The 18,643-nt window shown below is 58.2% G+C and overlaps 1 protein-coding gene and 1 long non-coding RNA gene across 9 annotated transcripts in view; one reads left to right on the top strand and one right to left on the bottom strand.

Annotated features, from left to right (window-relative positions):
* Positions 1–18,643, top strand: part of LOC309658324 — a 46,371-nt gene that overhangs the window by 11,135 nt on the left and 16,593 nt on the right. Inside the window, exons 3-4 of one of the 3 annotated variants that reach the window (XR_014262190.1) lie at positions 8,526–8,702; positions 10,878–10,963. This is a non-coding gene — a long non-coding RNA (uncharacterized lncRNA). Of the gene's footprint in view, positions 1–8,525; positions 8,703–10,530; positions 10,668–10,877; positions 10,964–18,643 lie in introns of those variants that run through there. The other 2 variants (XR_014262191.1, XR_014262189.1) reach the window with 2 other exon arrangements.
* Positions 882–18,643, bottom strand: part of ADGRL1 (adhesion G protein-coupled receptor L1) — a 30,107-nt gene continuing 12,345 nt past the window's right edge. For 3 of the 6 annotated variants that reach the window (XM_082456680.1, XM_082456681.1, XM_082456682.1), the window contains 19 exons: positions 15,870–16,670; positions 14,714–15,028; positions 13,861–13,964; positions 13,390–13,575; positions 13,020–13,058; positions 12,667–12,850; positions 12,362–12,484; positions 11,614–11,828; positions 11,149–11,319; positions 10,501–10,710; positions 10,187–10,407; positions 9,911–9,977; positions 9,422–9,513; positions 8,582–8,750; positions 7,158–7,286; positions 6,875–6,971; positions 6,653–6,781; positions 6,477–6,494; positions 882–6,026 (listed from right to left, as the gene is read on the bottom strand). In XM_082456680.1, coding sequence (XP_082312806.1) covers positions 5,284–6,026; positions 6,477–6,494; positions 6,653–6,781; positions 6,875–6,971; positions 7,158–7,286; positions 8,582–8,750; positions 9,422–9,513; positions 9,911–9,977; positions 10,187–10,407; positions 10,501–10,710; positions 11,149–11,319; positions 11,614–11,828; positions 12,362–12,484; positions 12,667–12,850; positions 13,020–13,058; positions 13,390–13,575; positions 13,861–13,964; positions 14,714–15,028; positions 15,870–16,670 — 4,013 coding nt within the window. In that variant the 3' untranslated portion in view covers positions 882–5,283. Of the gene's footprint in view, positions 6,027–6,476; positions 6,495–6,652; positions 6,782–6,874; positions 6,972–7,157; positions 7,287–8,581; positions 8,751–9,421; positions 9,514–9,910; positions 9,978–10,186; positions 10,408–10,500; positions 10,711–11,148; positions 11,320–11,613; positions 11,829–12,361; positions 12,485–12,666; positions 12,851–13,019; positions 13,059–13,389; positions 13,576–13,860; positions 13,965–14,713; positions 15,029–15,869; positions 16,671–17,827; positions 17,913–18,643 lie in introns of all 6 variants that reach the window. The other 3 variants (XM_082456684.1, XM_082456685.1, XM_082456683.1) reach the window with 2 other exon arrangements.

The following is an 18,643-nucleotide window of genomic DNA, read 5'->3' as shown; positions in this document are numbered from 1 at the left end:
AGTGGTGGCTTGAACCAAAGTAGTGAGAACTAGTTAATTCTGGATATTTCAAAGTTAGAGGCACTACTGCATCTACTGTCAGATTAGATATGGGGTATGAAACAATGAGTGAGTTCAAGGGAGGCTCCAAGGGTCTTATCTTGAGTCTCAGGATGGACTTGCCATTAATCAGGGTGGGGAAGCCTGTGGGAGGAACTGGAACAGTGGTGTGTGTATACGTGTGCGTGGAACTGGGTTTAAGTCTGAGATCCTATCAGACACCCAGGGGGAGATGTGGAGTGGGTAGTTGGATGTAAATGAATCTGGATCTCAAGATGGAAGTTCAGGCTGGAGCTCTACATTTGGAAGTCATCAGCATAATAGATAGTACAGCTGACACTTGAAAAATGCAGGGGTTAGGGGTGCTGACCCCTGTGCAATCAAAAATCTATGTATAACTTTTTTTTTTGGCTACACTGTGGCATGCGGGGATCTTAGTTCCCCGACCCTGTGCCCTCTGCAGTGAAAGCATGGATTCTTAACCACTTGGACCACCAGCAAAGTCCCTCCATGTATAACTTTTGACTCCCCCAAAACTTAACTACTAATAGCCTGCTGTTGACTGGAAGCCTTAACCATGACATAAACAGTCAATTAACACATATTTTGTATATGTATTATATACTGTCTTCTTACATGAAAGTAAGCAATAGAAAAGAAACTGTTATTAAGAAAATTGTAAGGAAGAGAAGGTACATTTACAATACTGTACTGTATTTATCAATACCGAAAGCTTACATCATCTGTTTACAAGATGAACCGTCTGTCAGTACCTACATCAATATTGTCTTATAAAAAACACTGTAGATATTACACATATTACTAACACTAGACATCAAAAATGAAAAGAAAATGTGAAAAGGAGATTCATTTTTATTTACAGGTATAATGATTCATGCACTGATAATGAAGAAGCAGCAATATGATTGCTTTATGGTAGCCTAGTGCAGTCGATGGGGCTGTGTACGGTTTGTCAGTGTGTGCATAACTTTTGATAAATTTTAACTTTTTATAATAGATATGTATGTATTTTATGGTAGTAAATGATAAAATAGACTAGTATCTACATATATTCTGTGCATTCATGACATACCTCTTAATTTTTTTGGTATTTCTAGGTTACATGGTTCATTTGCGAGTTTTTTCCAATTGTCGCAAATCTCCAAGAATTTTTCCAATATACTTATTGCAAAAAATCCTCATCTAAGTGGACCTGTGTGGTTCAAACCTGTGTTGCTCAAGGGTCAACTGTATTTAAAAACTGTATTTAAAAACCATTTAATGGGATGAGATCTCCCAGGGAGTGAGTGTAGGTAAAGGTCCAAGGCTGAGCCCTTGGGCTCGCCAACATTAAGAGGTCAGGAGATGAGAAGGAACCAGTGTGGAGACTGGGAAGGAGTAGCTGGGGAGTGGGGAGGAGGAATGGCTGAGTGCGGCATCCTGGACGCCAGTGTTGAGGGCAGAGGGGCGTGGAGAGAGGTGCTTGCACTGCTTGGTCATTCCTCTCTCTCTGAGCACTGTGAGAATGTGAAATACACGTGATGCAATTCCACTGTGCTGTCATGATCAAAAATGCACCATTCCAGTAACGTGTGGGAGTCTAGGAATAGCAGTTGGAATCAGACAGGCACAGCATACAGTTCCTATGCTATGCTCTAATATAGCCTGTGGACCGAAGTCCAGGCTGAGAAGGGCTTGAGGCGCAACATGGCACAGTGGCCTGGCCCACAGAGACTTGTATGTGCATCCAGGTGCTATAAGCCTCAGTTTCCCCATCTGTAAAATGGAGCTCGAATAACCTCCGCCCAGAGCATTTATGAGGATTCAGAGGGAAATTGCACCTGAATTGCCTAGCAGGCCCTTGAACCTACCAAGTTCTATAAGCATTAATGAGTCTGTGACTCACCAGTCCTCTGCTGTGGGTTCTGAGCGCGGCAGTGCAGGTTCCTCACTCGGTCGCAGCCTCACGGGGGTGCTCCGTGCAGAGCCACTCACCTCTTTGTTGCCTCCCCCCGCAAATGAGTCACGCCACTCTTGTCATTCCAAGAAATCTTAATTTCTTTATTGTTTTTTTTTTTTTGACTCAACAATTTTTTTAAACTTTTTTTTTTTCTGAAACGTTCTTGTTATGAGCCTTTTGTTTTGTTCTCGTTAAATGCACTCGACCCAAAATTGGTTTGGCATATCGAAAAGGAGACCAAGGAGGGACTGGGGGCATGGGAGGAGAGGGAGGAGGCCCAAATGGACAGAGAGAAATTGAGGGTAAGAGAAGGAGAACACAGAGACAGTGAGAAAGACACAGGGAAGGAGGTGGAGACACAGAGAAAAAGGCAAGGAAAACCAAAACCAAAGCCAAAAAACCCCCACCAAACCCAGAGAAAAATAACAAGATTTGAAAGCAAATGAATTCAGGAGCCCAAGAAAGGGAGTAGGAGAGGAAACCAAGACCCTTCCTTCTTTATACCGTCCCAGCTGGGGTGGGGGCATCAAGGCACCAGGTCTGGTTGGGGTGGGGGGGACACCTGGGCTCTCGGGGTAGCTTTGTGCTGGACTGCAGTGGTTTCCAGCCCTACCAGGGGGCCCTGCCACCCAACTCTGAGGCCTGGGAATCCACCTTGGTGATTCTGGCTGGAATGGGAACCAAGGGACCCGCTGTACCCTCTCTCTCCCTTTGACTGTCAGAGTCTGGAGAGATAAAAGGAGGACTGGGCAGGGGAGAGGACGCAGGACTCCTTGCTTGCCCCGCAGTCCCCCTGGGAACTCTCCTACCCCACCCTCTCTTCCAGACGTCTTTGCTGGTCAGAGGCATTCTCTGAATCTAGCAGGGCTGATGCCTGGGCCGGGCCCACTCTTCCATCTACCCTTGTCTCCCACCAGCTCTTCACAGGTCTCTAGCCACCCCTCCCCAAAGAGGAGTTCCTGGCTTAGTGAAGCCAAAGAAAGCCACGGAGCTGTCTCCTGCCCTCCTCACAGAGCCATCCACGCAAGACCATTCCTATCCTTACTTCACCTCCCCATCCCGACTCACCCATGGTCTGGTGAAACGGGTTAAAACTCCCTACCAGAAAACAGATGGAACCCACCTTTACCTTCTCCCCACACCTGTCCGCCAATGTGGGACAAACCACCATCTTTGGTCTGGCCCCTTCTCCCCTAACTGATGGGGACAAGCCAGCCCTAGCTCCTCAGGAGAAGGGAGGGGCTTTCTAGCAGCAAAAAGGGTCCCTCCAGCCACCTATCTGTCCCTTTCCCCCAGTTCCTCCCTGGAGTTCCTCCCCCTTAACCCAAAGTTCATGGCAGCAGCAGGCTGAGACCCGAAGATGTTTGAAAACTCATGGCACTTGTGAGAAAAGAGGGAGGGACAAAAGAGATGAGGGGTCAGAGTGGAGGTGGAGGGCCACCCCTGGGGAAATGGCAAATGACAGGGCTGGGCTAGTATGGCAGTGGGACTATGCTACCCCCAAAGAGTTGGGGGGGGGTGTTGCTGGGAAGGCCAGGGTGACAGACTGGAGAGGGGACTGGGAGAGGTACTCAGGAGACATCCCAAGCCTGGAGCTTCCAGCATCTGCAGGTTTGGGGTTGAGCCCTCTGAACATGGGTGTCCTGACCCTAGCCAGGCCCTGGTACCTGGCTTTGCCTCCCCTGCGGGAGTGTGTTGGGTAGGGAAGGCAATCTCTCACCTTTGGCCTCCCCACCCCATGAAGGAGAACCACCTCACCGCTCCCAGCCCTCCCTTCTCAGTCATCTGTCAAACCCTGCTGCCCTCATTTTCCTTCCCCTCTCAACCTCTCTAGGTGGGAAATCAGCCCCTTCCTCCCAGGCCAAGTCCCAGAAGCAATATACAAGAAGCAGGAACTCAAAGGGACAGTGCAGCCACCTTGGCAAAAGCATCTTTGGGTGTGAGGGTGCCTCCCCTGGGCCAGTGGGGAGGGGACGGGGAGACAGGCCCCAAGTCCTGGGGCAGGCAGTGAGGTACACGCCCCAGGAGGGCTGACTGATGCCAGGGAGAGGCGGATCAGGGAAGGAGGCAACAGAAACGGGTGCCGGGTGCCGGAAAGGAAACGGGTTCTTTGTTTCGATGTTGCTTCTAGATTTTGTTTTCTGTCTCTGGATTGTAAAAAGCTGCTCTGGCGGCCCGCCCACCCGGCTGGGGATGCACACGTACACAGAGAAGTCCTGGCTGCCAGGGCCCAGCGGCACAGCTCTGCTCCGGAGAAATCCCGGGCTGGCCGGGCCGCAGGCTCCTGGTGGCTTCAAGTGATGAGATTTTCTTTCTTTCTTTTTTTGTCTTTTTTTTTTTTTTTTTTTTCCTTTTCCATTTCATTGAAATATTTACAGCAGTGGGGACGGAGGAAGAGGAGAGAGGGAAGGGGTAAGAGGGCCCCCTAGGGAAAGATCCAAGCCCAGGACCCACTCCCCAGGGAGATCCAGACCCAAAATCTGCTCCCCAGATAGCCAAGCCCACAGGACTGGGAACTGCTCAAATATGGCCACCCCTGTGGGCTGGGGGCCCTGCGGGGAGTTGTGCTTCATCAGGAGTCGCCCCAAGGGAGGGGGTCATTGGGTGCACTCAAGGAGGGCTGAGGGGGCAGGCTTGCTGGGAAGGCTGGGACGAAGAGCAGAGAGAAGGAGCTTCAGAGAAAGTTCCACCTTTAAACCACCAGCCACAACCGCCCATTCCTCTTGCCCTGGGGCTTTCTCCCCGCTAGGGCTCTGTCCCCGGCCAGAGGCCCCAGTCTCTGTGGAGCAGGGAACTGTAGTGCAGAGGAACCTGTCCATCTGTCCCGTCCCCACTGCTCCATCCCGGTGCAACTGGCAGCACTCAGGCTGCAAAGAGAGGAGCAGCTGACGGGTTCCATCCAGCAGGGCCTTTGACCCAGGGAAACCAGAGCCCTCACTTCCCTCCAGGGAGTAGGAAGAGTAGGGGGTGGGAGGGGGAAGTCAAGAGTGGGCTGCACCCTTCCAATTTCTCCTTCCTCACTCCCCTGGGGACCTCCTGGTTCCTCACTGCACTTGCCCCAAATTGAGCTGGTGCACATGGCTGGTGGGAAACCCTGTCTGTGAACCCTGCACCTCGGGCCCCCAGAGCAGAGTCCCCGAGGGGCCTGGAGGGCCCATGGCCAAGGGGCACCTGGAGAGAGTGGCCCAGCAGCCACTGTCTCCATCGGTCTCCCTCTCCCACCAGAGCCCTACCCAGGGTTCAATCCCCGGCCTGGGACACCAGCCCCTGGTCCGTGAGGTCCCTCAGAGACTGGTAACCAGTTGCATCTGCCCATCCCCATCGGGCCCTGGCCCCTCGAGGCCTGGGGCCGCCAGGTAGCCCTCGTGGCTGGGCCGCCGCACCTGGTAGTAGCCCTGCAGGGGGTTCCGGGCCACCAGGGCCGGCGGGCGCGAGGTGTAGTAGATTTCGGGGGGGCCAGGGGGTGCAGGTGGGGGTGGGGGCAGGGCCTCACTGGGCCCCTCGGGGCTGCTGTCCGGGTAGGAGGGCGAGTCCCGCAGGTTGGCCCCGCTGGCGTAGAGGGAGTCCCGGCCCGGAGGGGAGGAGAGGGGCCGGCTGGTGGCCCCGTCCTCCGCTGTGCAGCTCTCCGACTCGTCCAGATCGCTCTGGTACAGCACCGACTGGGCCCGGGGCAGCAGCAGTGGCTCCTCCAGGGCCTTGTAGAGAAGTTCGATCTCTGCCCGGTCAGCAGCCCCGGGCCCGCCTGCCTCTTCCTCGCCGCTGCCCCCTGGCACTGGCGGCACGGGGGGCTCAGGCGGTGGAGGGCCCTTGGCTCCGCTGCTGCCACCCCGAAGGTTGTTGTGCACCAGCTCCGAGATGATCATCTTCTCGAAGGCGGCAGCGTCGGCCAGGTTCCGGCCTCGAGGCGGCTCGGGGGCCCCATCCCCTGGAGGGAAATCCCCGCTTCGCAAGGAGTAACTGTTGTTGAAGTTGCCGTTGAGGGGCAGCGTGTCCATGCCGCAGGCTTCTCGGCCTCCCAAGGGGTGCTCTGCAGGCAGAAGGGAGCTGCTCAGAAGGAGAGCCGGGCAGCGAGAGGGGCGTGCCTGCTTTCACCTGGCTTTCCCTGGCTTCACCCCTGCCCCTGGGGACTTGTATTCCCTCTCTTCCTCACTGGCAGTGGGGACACCAGCTCAGCAGAAGACTAGTGGAGGTACGTGTGGGGACCAATTCCCCCAGGGTCCCCTCCCAGCTGGGGGCATAGAGTCTCAGCAGTATGCGGAGATCTGGGTGACCAGGTCCCTTTCCAACGCTCTGACCCCCCATCACCTTCATTCCCCACCTAATGCAACAGCCTCCAGCCAGCTGCCAAGCCAGAGACTGTCTGCATGTGTGTGTGTGGGGGGGCACTCGAGTTCTTCTAAGTTAGGCCATCTGAGGAGGGCACTGTCACGTTCCCCTCCCGGTCTTGGAAATGTTACCAGGAAATAGTCACACTTACTGGGTTCCCGGTAGCTCCCTGCAGGCGCCGGCCAGGAGGGAAAAGAGAGAAGGTGAGAGCGGGCTCAGGATGCCAAGTCTCGGCTCCAGTTCAGGAGGCACGAGGATGCCCCAAGCGGAGACCCCCTGCCACCTGACCTGGGCTGTCACCCTCTCCTGGCACCAGAGTGCTCTCACCTGGGGAGTTGAAGACGGCGGGTGAGGAAGGATTGAAGCCCACTGACTCGGCAATGAGAGTGTTGTAGGGGCTGGTGCCCCCACGGGGCTGCAGCACAGGGTTGGTCAGCAGATGGTTCCCCATGGTACCTGCCCAGGAGGTCAGAGGTCACAAGGCGGCCAGGAGACCCGGGCTCGGGAATCTTGAGGGACTGAAGCCGGGGGTGAGGGATCCAGTCTCACCTCGGTTCAGGGTGGGTGTGCTGTTGATGTCGCCCGCCATGAAAGAGGATTCTGTCTGTTTCCTCACGGTGTCGTTCCACATCCTCCGGATTCGGCTCTGGGGACACAGCTCAGACGTGAGGGGGCCCTTGGGCCGCCCACCCTCCACGATCTTTCTGAGACCACTTGCCTGATGAGCACCATCAGGGACCTGGGCAGAGAACTGCCCTGCCTCTTGGGCTCTCGGGTCCAACACTCAGCCCCAGGGAGCCCTGCCTGGCGCCCCAGCCCCCGGCCCGGATACCTGGGTCCCCGTGTAGTAGCGGGTGTTGCTCCGCATAGCTGAGGTCTTGAGTGAGCCGTGAGCGCCCCCGGGCGGGGAGCGAATGCAGCAGTAGGAGTGACGCAGGCACTTGCTGTACTCCTTATGCACCTGGGGGCCGAGGAGGACAGGCAGTAGGTGCCCCCGCCTTGGGGGTCCAGCGACCAAGCTCCTGGTGGGCATCAGAAGCCCCACTGTCTCCTGTCTCCCAACAGCCAGCCAAGAAGGCTCTCTTCTCACTCAGGCCCATCCTCCTTTCTCCACCTCCACCAATAATTTCTCATCCATTCATTCACGCAACAGATCTTTAATGAGCATCCTCTATATGCCAGGCGTGCTTTAGGCCCCGAGGACAGACACAAATCAGACCCAAAGCCCTACTTCTCAGAGCTGGTATTTTCTAGCAGACAGAGATTGAACACGGGTGAAACATCAGTACGTTATGTGGGGTGTCTGATGGTGTGAGGTGCTGCCGAGAACTATGGCCAGGAGTTAGGTAGTGCTGGTGGTGGGGGTCGGGGGCACGATTTCAAAAAGATCAGGGGAGGCCTCACTAAGGAGACATTTCGGCAAAAACCTAAAAGAAGGCAGTGGGCCCTGTGGATATCTGGGGGGGGGCCGGGGACAAGCCCCGGGGAGGGTCCATGTCTAGGTGTCTGAGGGAGCAGAAGACAGAGCATGGCTGGAGGGAAGGGAAGAGAAGGGGAAGCCCAGGCTGCACCGTATGGGCCTGGGGGCCTCTGTAAGGATGTCACTGTCACTGTGTGTCTGATGAGGACCATGGGACAGTTTTGAGCAGAACAGTCAACCTTGTATCCAAGACTTGTGATCACTGCCTCCTTCATCCCCTCCTTAGCCTTACCCACCTCACTGTCCCCTAAGACCAACAACAGTCTGACCGGGCCGCCCCACTGCCTTCAGGATGAATCTACAAATGCCTTGGCTCAGTTTCCCTGGCTTTAGTCTTGAGTCTACTGCCTGTACACCCTTCTTCACATTCTTCTGCTTCTGTTATCTCCTTAATTTATATTTTTTAAGAGTCAGACTTTAACACACTTTATTTTAAAAAGAAACTTCCTATCACCACAGAATTCACAGTTTATCCCACAACTATTAAAGTCGGAAATGTTCTGTCTGGGTGGCACCCAGAGTCATCTGCCTCCACATGCCTGACTTGTGCCCTGCACCGTGGGGAGGGTCCGTCAACCACGCCCCTGCCCTGTGCTCTCCCAGCTCCCCAAATCTGTCTTGCTTTCTCGTTCCTCTAGGCCCCTGTATCTTGCTCTTTTCCAGAACCCTCTTCACCCCTGCCTAAATCCTCCCTGACTGTGAGCCTGTGCTTCCCTCCAGGCAGACACAGGTTCCACTACAGAAGGCAGGCAGCTGGTCCCTTCCCTGGACCTCACCTTCTTCTGTAAGGCGCAGTGAAAGACGAAGATGAAGACCCCCTGGAAGGCGTTGAAGGTGGTGAAGAGATAGGCCATGACCACCGACTCCTTATTGATGAAGAGGAGGCCGAAAGCCCAGGTGAGGCCCAGCAGGAAGAGCAGCGCAATGGCCCCCAGGGCCCAGGATCTGGGGAGAGGTGGAGAGGGAACAGGGACATCAAAGTCCCCACCAGCAGAGATGCCTCCCCCAGAGCCCTGCTGCGTGTCCCTCTTTGAGCGGGCCTGGACGCTGCCCTGGGGTGAGCAGGCCTGCCCAGTGACACTTTCACCCAAGCTGAGCCTGAGGGGCAGGCAGAGGTCAGGGGTCAGGGTTCTGTGAATAGCCAGTCATTCTCCTGCAGCCTTCATCCTTTTGGCCATATTTCCAGACCTTTAAACTATCTTTTGCTGCCTATCTGTCTTTAAGTTGCCCTGAAATGGACTTTCTTCTTCTTTTTTTTTTTTTTTTGCCGAGTCGCATGGCTTGTGGGATCTTTAGTTCCCCGACCAGGGATTGACCCTGTGCCCTTGGCAGTGAAAGTGCGGAGTCCTAACCACTGGACCGCCAGGGAATTCCCTGGACTCACTTTTTGAACTCCGTCTCACCCTTCGCAATTATGTGCTTAAAACCACAGCTGGATGTGCTAATACCACGTTTTCTAATACTCGTTAAATAGATACATAACGAACACGGTAAAACACCATCTTTGTCCTTAAAATCCCAGTATGTGACACCAGAGGTGAGAACACCACCTTTTAGGAAACCCTGGGAGAGGCCTGGAAAGTCCCAGGGCATGGGTGGGGCGAGGGGGAGCTCACTTAATGTTGTCGAGGCGACTGGAATCGGGCTTGAGCACGGATGAGCTCCGGATCATCTTGTGCAGAGTCACCATGAGGAACACCAGGTTCACCTGGGGGCGGGACAAGGGGAGGGGCTGGGCCAGGGTCCCTCTGCCTCCTAGCGTCAGCTCCTGGCCAAGTCTCAGCCGCGACCCCCCTTCTTCAGGGTCCCCTCTGCTGGTGTACCTGCCCACAGGTGCCTGCCGACTGGTGTAACTGTTAATGTGGCTCCCGGGGCCGGGGGAACAGGGCCCATGGCCTGATACAGAGCAGGGGCTCAAATCACAGCTCCTGGAAGGATGGACCTCAGTGCTGGAGCTCTACAGACCCACTCTGCTCTTGTTTTCTCAGTTGGCTGCTCAGTTCTGATGCTTTTCAAGGGCTTGGGGAGAATGGGGGCCTTGGGGTCAGAGCTGGGCTGGATGAAGGACAGAGACTCAGTACTGGGGGTGCTGCCTTCCAACTTACCACGATAACAAAGGAGACGGGCCCAATGAAGCTCCAAATGAAATAATTGTCCACTCGGAGCCAGCAGCTGTGAAGGAAGCAGGGCCGGGGTATTGAGAGGTGAGGAGGGCAGGCTCTTCCCTCCCTCCGACTCCAGGAGCCCAGGGACTCTGCCGGCTGCGGCCTCGGGGCTCAGGAGGAGGGAGGCCAGTGCCCCGAGGGTCCCGGCCCAAGGGATGCTGCCGAGCAGGGAGCCAGCAAGGAGGAGAGACTCGGGGGGGTGAAGGGGGCACTCACGCCTTCTCGGTGCCGTAGCTGCGGTAGTCGATGGCGGCCGCGATGCCCACCACCAGGGCTGGGAAGCAGTACCCGCCCAGGTAGTAGTACTTGGTGCGGGAGTACTCGCTCTCAAACACCTCCACCAGCAGCAGATAGAGGTGCACGCCCTCCAGGCACAGCCAGGAGAAGGCAGCCAGGAAGAAGTAGTGCAGCAAGCCAGCGAAGATGGGGCAGGCAATCTAGAGAGTGGGGAGAACCACAGGTGAGGGGCTGCCCCGGCCGGCCGGTGTCATCGCTCCCCCCATCCGCTCCTGCCCTGGAGTCCTGCTCACCTCATACTGAGTCTTGTCTATCCCAACCAGGAAGAGCAGCTCAGCCAGGAAGAGGTTGATGCACAGGTTCTTGTGGATGGTGTTTCGGTCAGTCTGCAGTCCCCGCAGGAAGCAGAAAGTGGAGATACAGATTGCCAGGCAGACCAGGGAGATGACGATGCCCACCCAGGTGATGACTGACAGCAGTAGCTCGTTGATGCGGCCCTGGTACTGGGGGAAGGAGCAGGGGGTGTACTTAGCGCCTCTGGTCTTGCGCATGGCCAGGGCTCAGCTTAGGTGCCAGCTACGGGCAAGGCCGTGGGCCATGAGCACCACTGGTGCAGCCCACCCGGCCTTCTGCCCCCCTGGCCAACTTGCCGGCCCCCACCCCTCTGCAGGTGGCACGCTCACTTCCTCATGCTCTGGAAGGCTCGTGGAGAGATGACAAAGGTGACACCAACTTGCTTCTCCAGAGTGCCTTGGGAGAAGGTGGGACCGTGACCAAAGAGAACCAGACGTATGGCCTCATGCCCCAGGCAAGACTCAGGCCCCCCATGCCCACGAAGCTGGCCTTCCCTGGCACCGCCCATGCAGCACTTTCTATGATGCCATGCAAAGCCGGGCCAGCAAGTGGGCCCGCCCGGAGGAGCGGAACGCTGGCCAGCTTACGATCTCGCGGTGAGCCATGAGCACGGCGAAGTTGGTGAGGTGGCTGCAGGCACACGTGGTATGGGTCTTGTTGGACTCCACCAGGCGGCAGCCCTGGGTTGACCAGTAGCCCAGCATGGAACGCTCCGAGTAGTTCCAGAAGGAGCAGTTAGCGTTGAAGTGGTTCTTGGCCTGTTGTGTGGTGGTGACCGGGGGGTCAGATCCGGGGAGTCCCACTCCAGCCCGCACACCCAGCTATGGGGATAGTGACAAGCAGGAGAGAAGTGCCCGGGGCTTTGGGCTCCAGGTGACAGTCTGAGATCTCGGGGGACAAATGGCCCAAGCTGCTGAGGTGGGGGCTGGAGCCCCAGGGAGGGGTTGTAACTTGCTCTTGGGGTGGGTGAACACACAGTAGGGGGGGATACACAGCCAGGGACAGTGGAGGATGCTGGGACCCTCACAGAGGGAGGGGGCACCTCAGCTCACCTCCAGGTGGGCCACAGTGAAGATGACAGGGTCCATGAGGAAAACTCGGCTGGACTCCTTGTTGATGGATGCTGCGATGACCTGGGAGTTCACCACCAGGGAGGCGCCCCCCAGGCCCCCCGCGCCCACTTCTCCTGCCAGCTTCACCGTGGCATTCTCGGTGGACAGGAAGAGGCCCAGGTTGTTGTAGAGGATGAAGACAACTTTGACCACTCCTGGGGAGAACAGGCGCAGCAGGGTGTGCCGTCAGCCCCTGGCTGGTGTGCAGCTCCCCCACGCTGGCCGCCAGGACCTCTGAAGCCAGGCAGGCTGCAGCCCAGGCAAGTGGGGCTCCGGGAGCCCTTCTAGGGGACCACTGCTCAGTTATAGGCAGTTTCCAACGACAGGGCAGTGGGCCAGGATACACAGGCTGGGTCCCTGGCCCACCTCTCACTTACTGTGTAACCTTGAGCAAATCCCTAACCTCTCTGGACCTTAATCTCAAATGGCACAATCCTCCCTGAACTATGAAGATCAACTGCTACTGCACAGGAGCCCTACAAACTGCAAAGTGTCCTAGGTTCTGTGGGGCTTTCAGGGGGGGTCTCCGTGAATCCCCTGAAATGTTAACACTAGCTTGAATGAAGGACATCTCTGTGTGTTGCCACGGGTCCCAACCTCCTTTCAGATTCTTCAATCTGATAAAAGTTAAGAACTGCTGTCCTCCATGAGAGGAGCAGGGGTGCCAGCATGGGGCTTGGGCACTGACCGTTGCGGCTGTTTTGCTTGATGGTGTTGGCGGACAGCTGGATCGAGTTCTCGCTCGGGTACTCCTGGGGGAACACCAGCTCTTGCACTTGACCCTCTGTGTTCAGGACTGTGACCTCGAGGACTGTGGGGACAGGGGACGGCAGGGCACACAAGGTTGGGGGTCTGTCCACAGTCCAGAGGCCCGGGCTGTGACAAGAGGCCCAAGGTCGAGGGCCGGGGTATCCCCCAAGGTCTCCAGGCTGAGTGGGCCCCACTGTTCAAGATTTGCACCCAAACTTGCCCTAGCACGATTGTAGCACTCACCCACATTCTGCTTGGCGGCCAGGAAGCGGGCAGGCTCCCTGACATTGTCGGCCAGCAGGAAGGCGCCCTCCTCTAGGACGTCCAGGAGCATGGTGGCCGTGTGCACCTGCTCGGTGGCATTCATGTCCTTCCAGGACTCAAGAGCCTCTGGCCGCAGCAGGTTGTCCACCGTCTCCACCACGGCCTGCAACGGTGCGGGGGCAGCGCCCTGATTCCCCCTACATCCTCCGGTTCCCCGGGCTGGGCTCTGCGCCCCCTTCTCCGAAACTCCATCCCCAGCGCCACCTGGGGCCTGCCCAGGAGCGACAAGGGCTGCCCCACCCCCTCGGCCAGCAGGAGCCCTTGAGCCTCACCTTGATGTAGTCCTTACAGGTTCTCTCTCGCTTGTGCATCTGGGGAAAGAGATGGAGGTGCTCTCAGGGCTGGTCTCCCAGCCCCACTCCTCTAACCCCGACACTGACGTCTGGGCCCCAGGGAGCTTGCTCTTCTGCCTCTGCTACTGACCTGGGCCTAGGCCATGAGCAAAGGCCATTCCTAAGGGAGCCCACACCCCCAGGACCGTCCAGGGCAGTTCAGCAGGGAGCCCCAGTAGGCCTGGGGTCTGTCCTTCCTTCTTCTCTCGTCACCGTGGGTGGCAGCCCAGCTCCGCGGTAACAGGCCGGATATCTCCTAAGTTCCCAGGGCAGTGCCCCCTGCCCTGCTGGCCCTGCCGCCAGGCCCTACCTTGTTGTAGTTCTTGCCAGCCGACTCGCGCTCGATGGGCCGCAGGGCCTGCAGCTGGGCATCCAGGATGTCCAGCAGTTGCTCCATCAGCTTCACAGAGGAGGACACATCACCCGCATAGATGGAGCCCCGGGTGTGGCGGGCCAGCTCGCTGGCAATGTTGGCTGCGTTCTCCCCGCTCTTGATCTGTGTGAGGCGGGAGTGGGATGCCCCGGCTCTGTCAGGGACCTTTTTGCTTCCCTCTTCACACGCCCAGCCTGCTCAGCCCCTCTCATCCCTCTCTCTGCTGCCCCTTCTCCCTGTCTGCCTTCTCCCTCCCCATCTGTCTCTGCTCCCTCTGCAGGCCAGGGAGTGGACCCCTGCTTGTCTCTCCAGTTGTTCCACTGCCCCCACTGTGCCCTGTGCCCGGGCACCCAGGGCCTGCTGCGTGAGCACGTGTGCCTGACTGGGAGGGGCAGCTTCTGCTGGTACCTTCTGGGCCACCTGGTTGACCCAGGGGGAGGTGCAGTTGCTGAGGTCAGGGCCCCGGGGGTTCCAGAGCCCCAGGGCTGGTAGACACTGGAAGGAGGCAATTCCTGTAGGGACAGACACACAGGAACAGAGAAGGGAGCCACAGGGAAGGAGAGAAGGATGGGCCAAGGCAGGGAGAAAGGAGATGACAGAGAGAGGGGGACGAGTGGGTGAGGAAGAGAGGTGAGGGGAACACGGAAGACCAGGCATGAAGCAGGCCAGACAGTCAAGAGAGGTGTCACTCTGAGGTGACATAAGCCACTCCTCACTTCCCCTAAACCCTCCCTCTTGGCTCCTCTTCCGTCTTTGCCTACCACAGTTGGAATCTTCTAGCAAAGCTCGTCTTGGAAGCCCCCCCTCCCCCACAAAGCCTCTTCTGAGCCTCCCCTCGGGATCCCTAGAGCATGCGGTCCTGGCGCCACCCTCTCTGGCACTTCAGCTGCTGTGCCCTGTCACCAGCTGCTCCCAGGCCTGTTCCATTTCAGTCTGAAGCCAGGACTCAAGTTACCTCCCATGGGCTCCCTGCAGGGTCCACCCAGCGCTTTGCACGTGGCGGGTGCTTAGTATTGCAGGAGGGGACGGGGGACGAGGCGTGGGGCACTAACTGAGCTGCTGTTGGGCTCTGGGGACACAGCTGCAGACATCAGGCATGACCCCTGCATGAAACCCACACTCTGCCAGGGGAGGTGAATAGGTAAGTGCATCTATGCTGAGCTGAGCTAGGGGCATGTCCCCTGGCCCTTCCCTGGCCAGACCCAGCAGTGGCCATTCCCCAAGCCAGCTGCAGTGGAGGTAACCTTGGCTCTGCACTCACCTCGAGTCCCCTTGGGGCAGGGCCTCTCCACCAGCATGCCCTGCTGGGTGGCCGGCCACTGGACCCGCCGCACCTCTCGAGGTTCACAGAAGAGTTCCGGGGACACGTGCAGATTGGGGGCGGGGGGCCGCCGGGTGCTGGGGGCGGGCGCAGTGGCTGGAGGTAGGTCAGGTCCCAGCTGGTTGATGGCACCCACAGGGTGCGTGGTGAGGGGCGCCCGGCGGAGCGGGGTGGTGGCCACAGGCGAGGCTGTGCTGGTCAGGGGTGTGGGCCGGGCCGTGGTGGTCGTGCTGAGGGGTGGCGAAGTGGCTGGGCCTGGAAGGGAGAGGGGATATGAGATGGGGTTAGCCACACGCTTCAGGCCTACTGAAAGATATCCTGGTCCCCACTAGGTCTGGGAGAGCTCCCCTGGCCCCTGTCTGCCCACAGAGGTCCCTTGTACCCCTGGGTCCATTGGAAAGTGGCAAAAATTCACTCATTTGTACTTTGAAGTCTGGGAGAGCAACGACGGAAGACACGCCAGGAAGGAGGTGTCTGGAGGCTGCTGTACACGGCCACCTCCCACCCTCATTCTCCTCTTACTCTGGTCTCTCTGACCCGGCCACGTCCCTTCCCTCTGGGGGCCTCAGCTCCTCCTTTTGGATTAGATGGGACTCCCTGGAGCTGTGGGGCTGCTCAGAGCTGGTTCAGGGCAGCTGAGGGGGCAGAATGAGACTGTGGAGGGGCCCCCAATCCTGGCCAACATCAGCAGCACAGCTTTGCTGTTTTACTGATACTGGGCCTCCACCCAACATTTTGGTTGAAGGGGTTCCAGGGCTCAAAATGCACAGGCCTCTAGGAGACATAGTGCAGCTTGGTTAGGAGCCCAGAGTCCTTGGTCTAAATCCTCAAATGAGCAAGCTAATCCCATACTCACCCAGTGCTTGGGTTTTCTCATCTGTAAAACGGGGCAATAATATGCCCTGTCTCCTAGGCTGTGAGGATCAGAGGAGTTAATTGGGTGCTTAGAACAGCCTCTGTCACATTGCCATGTCACACTGCCATTGCCTCCAGGGCTCCCCCGAACCCACCTCCAGGTCTCCTAAGATGTCACAGAGTGCACCCCCTGACCCTGGGACCTAGCGGGCGTTTGGGAGCGAACTTGAGCTGTCCTCACCAGCACTGGGGTCGGGTGGCCCGAACTCCAGGCTATAGCGCACCACAAAATAGTTGTTCCAGACATACAGCTGGTTGTCACGAGGGTTATAGTCAACGGAAGAGACGAACTGGTAGGGGTTGGGGAAGGCCAGGCTGACGGGCTCCTCGCGGTTGGCGTTGGTGTTGAAGGCGTAGTCCACGCGGTTGCCGGCAGCCTCGCTGTCGTCATCCACATACACGGAACGCAGCACGTAGAGGACGCCGCACACCATGAAGGCGTTGGATGCTGAGCGCTTGTCGTAGCCGGTCTCCCACGTGCCCTCGAAGCGCAGCGTGTAGGGGTTGAGCTGGCTCACCACCAGCCGCCCGTTGTTGCCCTCGGTGGCGTAGATGACCCACAGCCCATTCTCGTCCACGGCCAGGTCAATGTCGGTCTTGCCCCCCCAGCGGTAGGGCGAGGTATCGTGGTAATTGGCCGTGTTGATGACCGTCTCCCCGCTCTTGATGCGCGTGCGCAGGTCGTACTTGACGATGTTGCGCGTGCGCTCCTTGTTGTAGAAGACGGCGCCGTCATAGACCACGAAGCCCGTGCCATCCACACGGTTGGGCAGGCGGTAGGTGGTGGTGTGGCGCGCCGCCACGTAGTCCTCCCATGAGGCATACTCGGTGAGCGTGTCCGTGCGGTAGGGGATCCAGGGCATGACGTAGATGCGGTCACCCGCCTGCAGTGGGTCCTTGCACCATGCGCCAGACTGGTGCTCCGACTCGTGTGTCGAGGTGGGGTCCAGCACCTTCTGCAGAGTCCCTGGGCACACGAAGACTGGGCCAGGTGGGTGGGCGGGGAGGACACGGGGAGAGGAGCAGGGGCAAGGGAGGGGGAGAGAGAGAGGCAAGTTGGTCACGCGGCCAGGGGGGTGCCAGGCTGTCCCCTCCTGCTGCTGCAGTCACGGTTGCTTGGTAGGGCTGGTGATGGGAAGGGGGTTTCCGGGCTGGGACCCCTGCCCCGCCCAGCTGCCCCTCTCCCTGGAGATGTCAACCCTGGAGGCCATTAAGAGCAGGGTTAGTGGTGGGAGGTAGTGCCCCTCTTTCCTCCCCTGGCTGCTAGAGACCCCACAGGCTGGGGATAAGGGGTTTGGCAAGAGCCATCCCAGAGACGATCTCGTGTGCCTTAAGCAGGAGTGGAAAGATTTCCTCACTGCAGCCACTGGTGGCTTTGAGGTTCCAGGGACTCGGGGCCCTGCCCCTTCGCCATCATCTGCGCCCCCTATGGAAGAGCTAGGGTCAAGGGTCCCATCCTTCACCAACCACACCAGGACAGAGATTTTTTTTTTTTTTTTTTTAAACTCCATTTTCTTCCTCCTGCAAAAACTGCAAGGTAGAGTGATGTTTCCGTACCCACTGTGGGTGGGTGTCAGGAGCGCACTTCTATTCCAGGGTGGGAGAGGCACCCGAGGTTACTGATGCAGCCTGTGGCAGCCCCCACCCCCAGTACCCATGAAATCAGTAGCTGAGGAAGGGTATTCGGAAAAGTCCAGCCCCTCCTGAGGGTGCCCAGCCCTGCCCCCAGCCGGCAGGGTCTCTCATGGGGTTTATTCAGCAGCAGACACTGACACTGGTGCGCAGGGTGAGGGGGAGAACTTGGGGAGGGAGAGGACTCCCGGGAGAGTTGGGTTGGGGGGAGGAGAGCTGTGTGGAGGGAAGAGAGACAAGGTGGTGGTGGTGGGGGGCTCGGCGAGGTCCTGGCTCCAAGGGAGGCACACTGGAGAGCACCTGGGAAGAAAGGGTTAGTGCTGGCGAGGAGAGAGGGGGGTGAGCAGAGAATTCACTCCAAGGCCCAGGCCCGACTGAGGGTCCCTTGGGGGGGCAGTCCCAGGTCCAGCTCAGAAGGGGCAAGGGAGGGAACCAGGTGCTAGGATAAAGACCCAGCCCGCCCCCAATAGGCACCCCCCCACCTCCCCTGCCCTGACCCCGATTTACCTGCAACCATCCCCGGCTCGGGAGGAGGGACCAAGGCAGCGCTGATGTCAGAAAGGTGGGGGGCCCCGCCCCACCCCCCCATTCCCTGAAAAGGAGGAAAACCTCAACTGCATCTCGTTGGCCACCAATAGCCTGCCCACCCTTGCCCAGTCACGTCCCAGCGCCGCCTACTCCTAGCCTCCCCTTACTGACCCGGTGGGGGTCTGGACTGTCACAGTGTGGCCAGGCTCCCCTCCTCCGCCTATAGAGGGGATTCCCTCCATCCAGGATGGCTGGGGGCCTCCCTCTCACCTCCCTGCTAGCAGAACCCGCGGACAGGCCAGGGTGAGAGTTTGCAGTGAATTCTCTGCTCCTGCTTGGTCTGTCACCAAAGCAGCTGGCCCCGAGGGGACGGGGAGGGCTGGGACTTGGTGCCGGCTTGGGGGCGGGGGGGTTGGCCCCAGTGGTTAGAGGGGCTTGGACACTTCTCATTCCCCCACTTCCAGCCTCATTCTTCAGGAGGCTCAGGTGGGTGGGTGCGGATATCCAGCCCTCCCTTCACAGCAGCAGGGGGACATTTTGACCCAAGGGTCTCCAGGCACAAAGCAGCCAGGCGCATGCCCTGTTTTAGGAGGCGGAGGGGAGCTTGGGGCTCCACCAGCTCCCTGTCCCCAATGCCCTGAGGGGTTGGCCTGCACCTTCTGTCCAGCACACTGGCCTCTGCCCTTTTCCCCTGTGCCTGGGTCTCCCCTCTCCCCAAGCTAGGTCCCCCGCCAGCTTTGTGACAACTGAGCAGATGTGTTTGTGTGTGTGTGTGTGGGCGGGGGGACAGTGGGA

Source organism: Balaenoptera physalus (assembly GCF_965194825.1).
Source record: "Balaenoptera physalus genome assembly, chromosome: 3".
NCBI classification, from domain to species: domain Eukaryota; kingdom Metazoa; phylum Chordata; class Mammalia; order Artiodactyla; family Balaenopteridae; genus Balaenoptera; species Balaenoptera physalus.
Note: the sequence above shows the minus strand (reverse complement) of the source record. Positions and strands in the feature narration are given on the sequence as shown.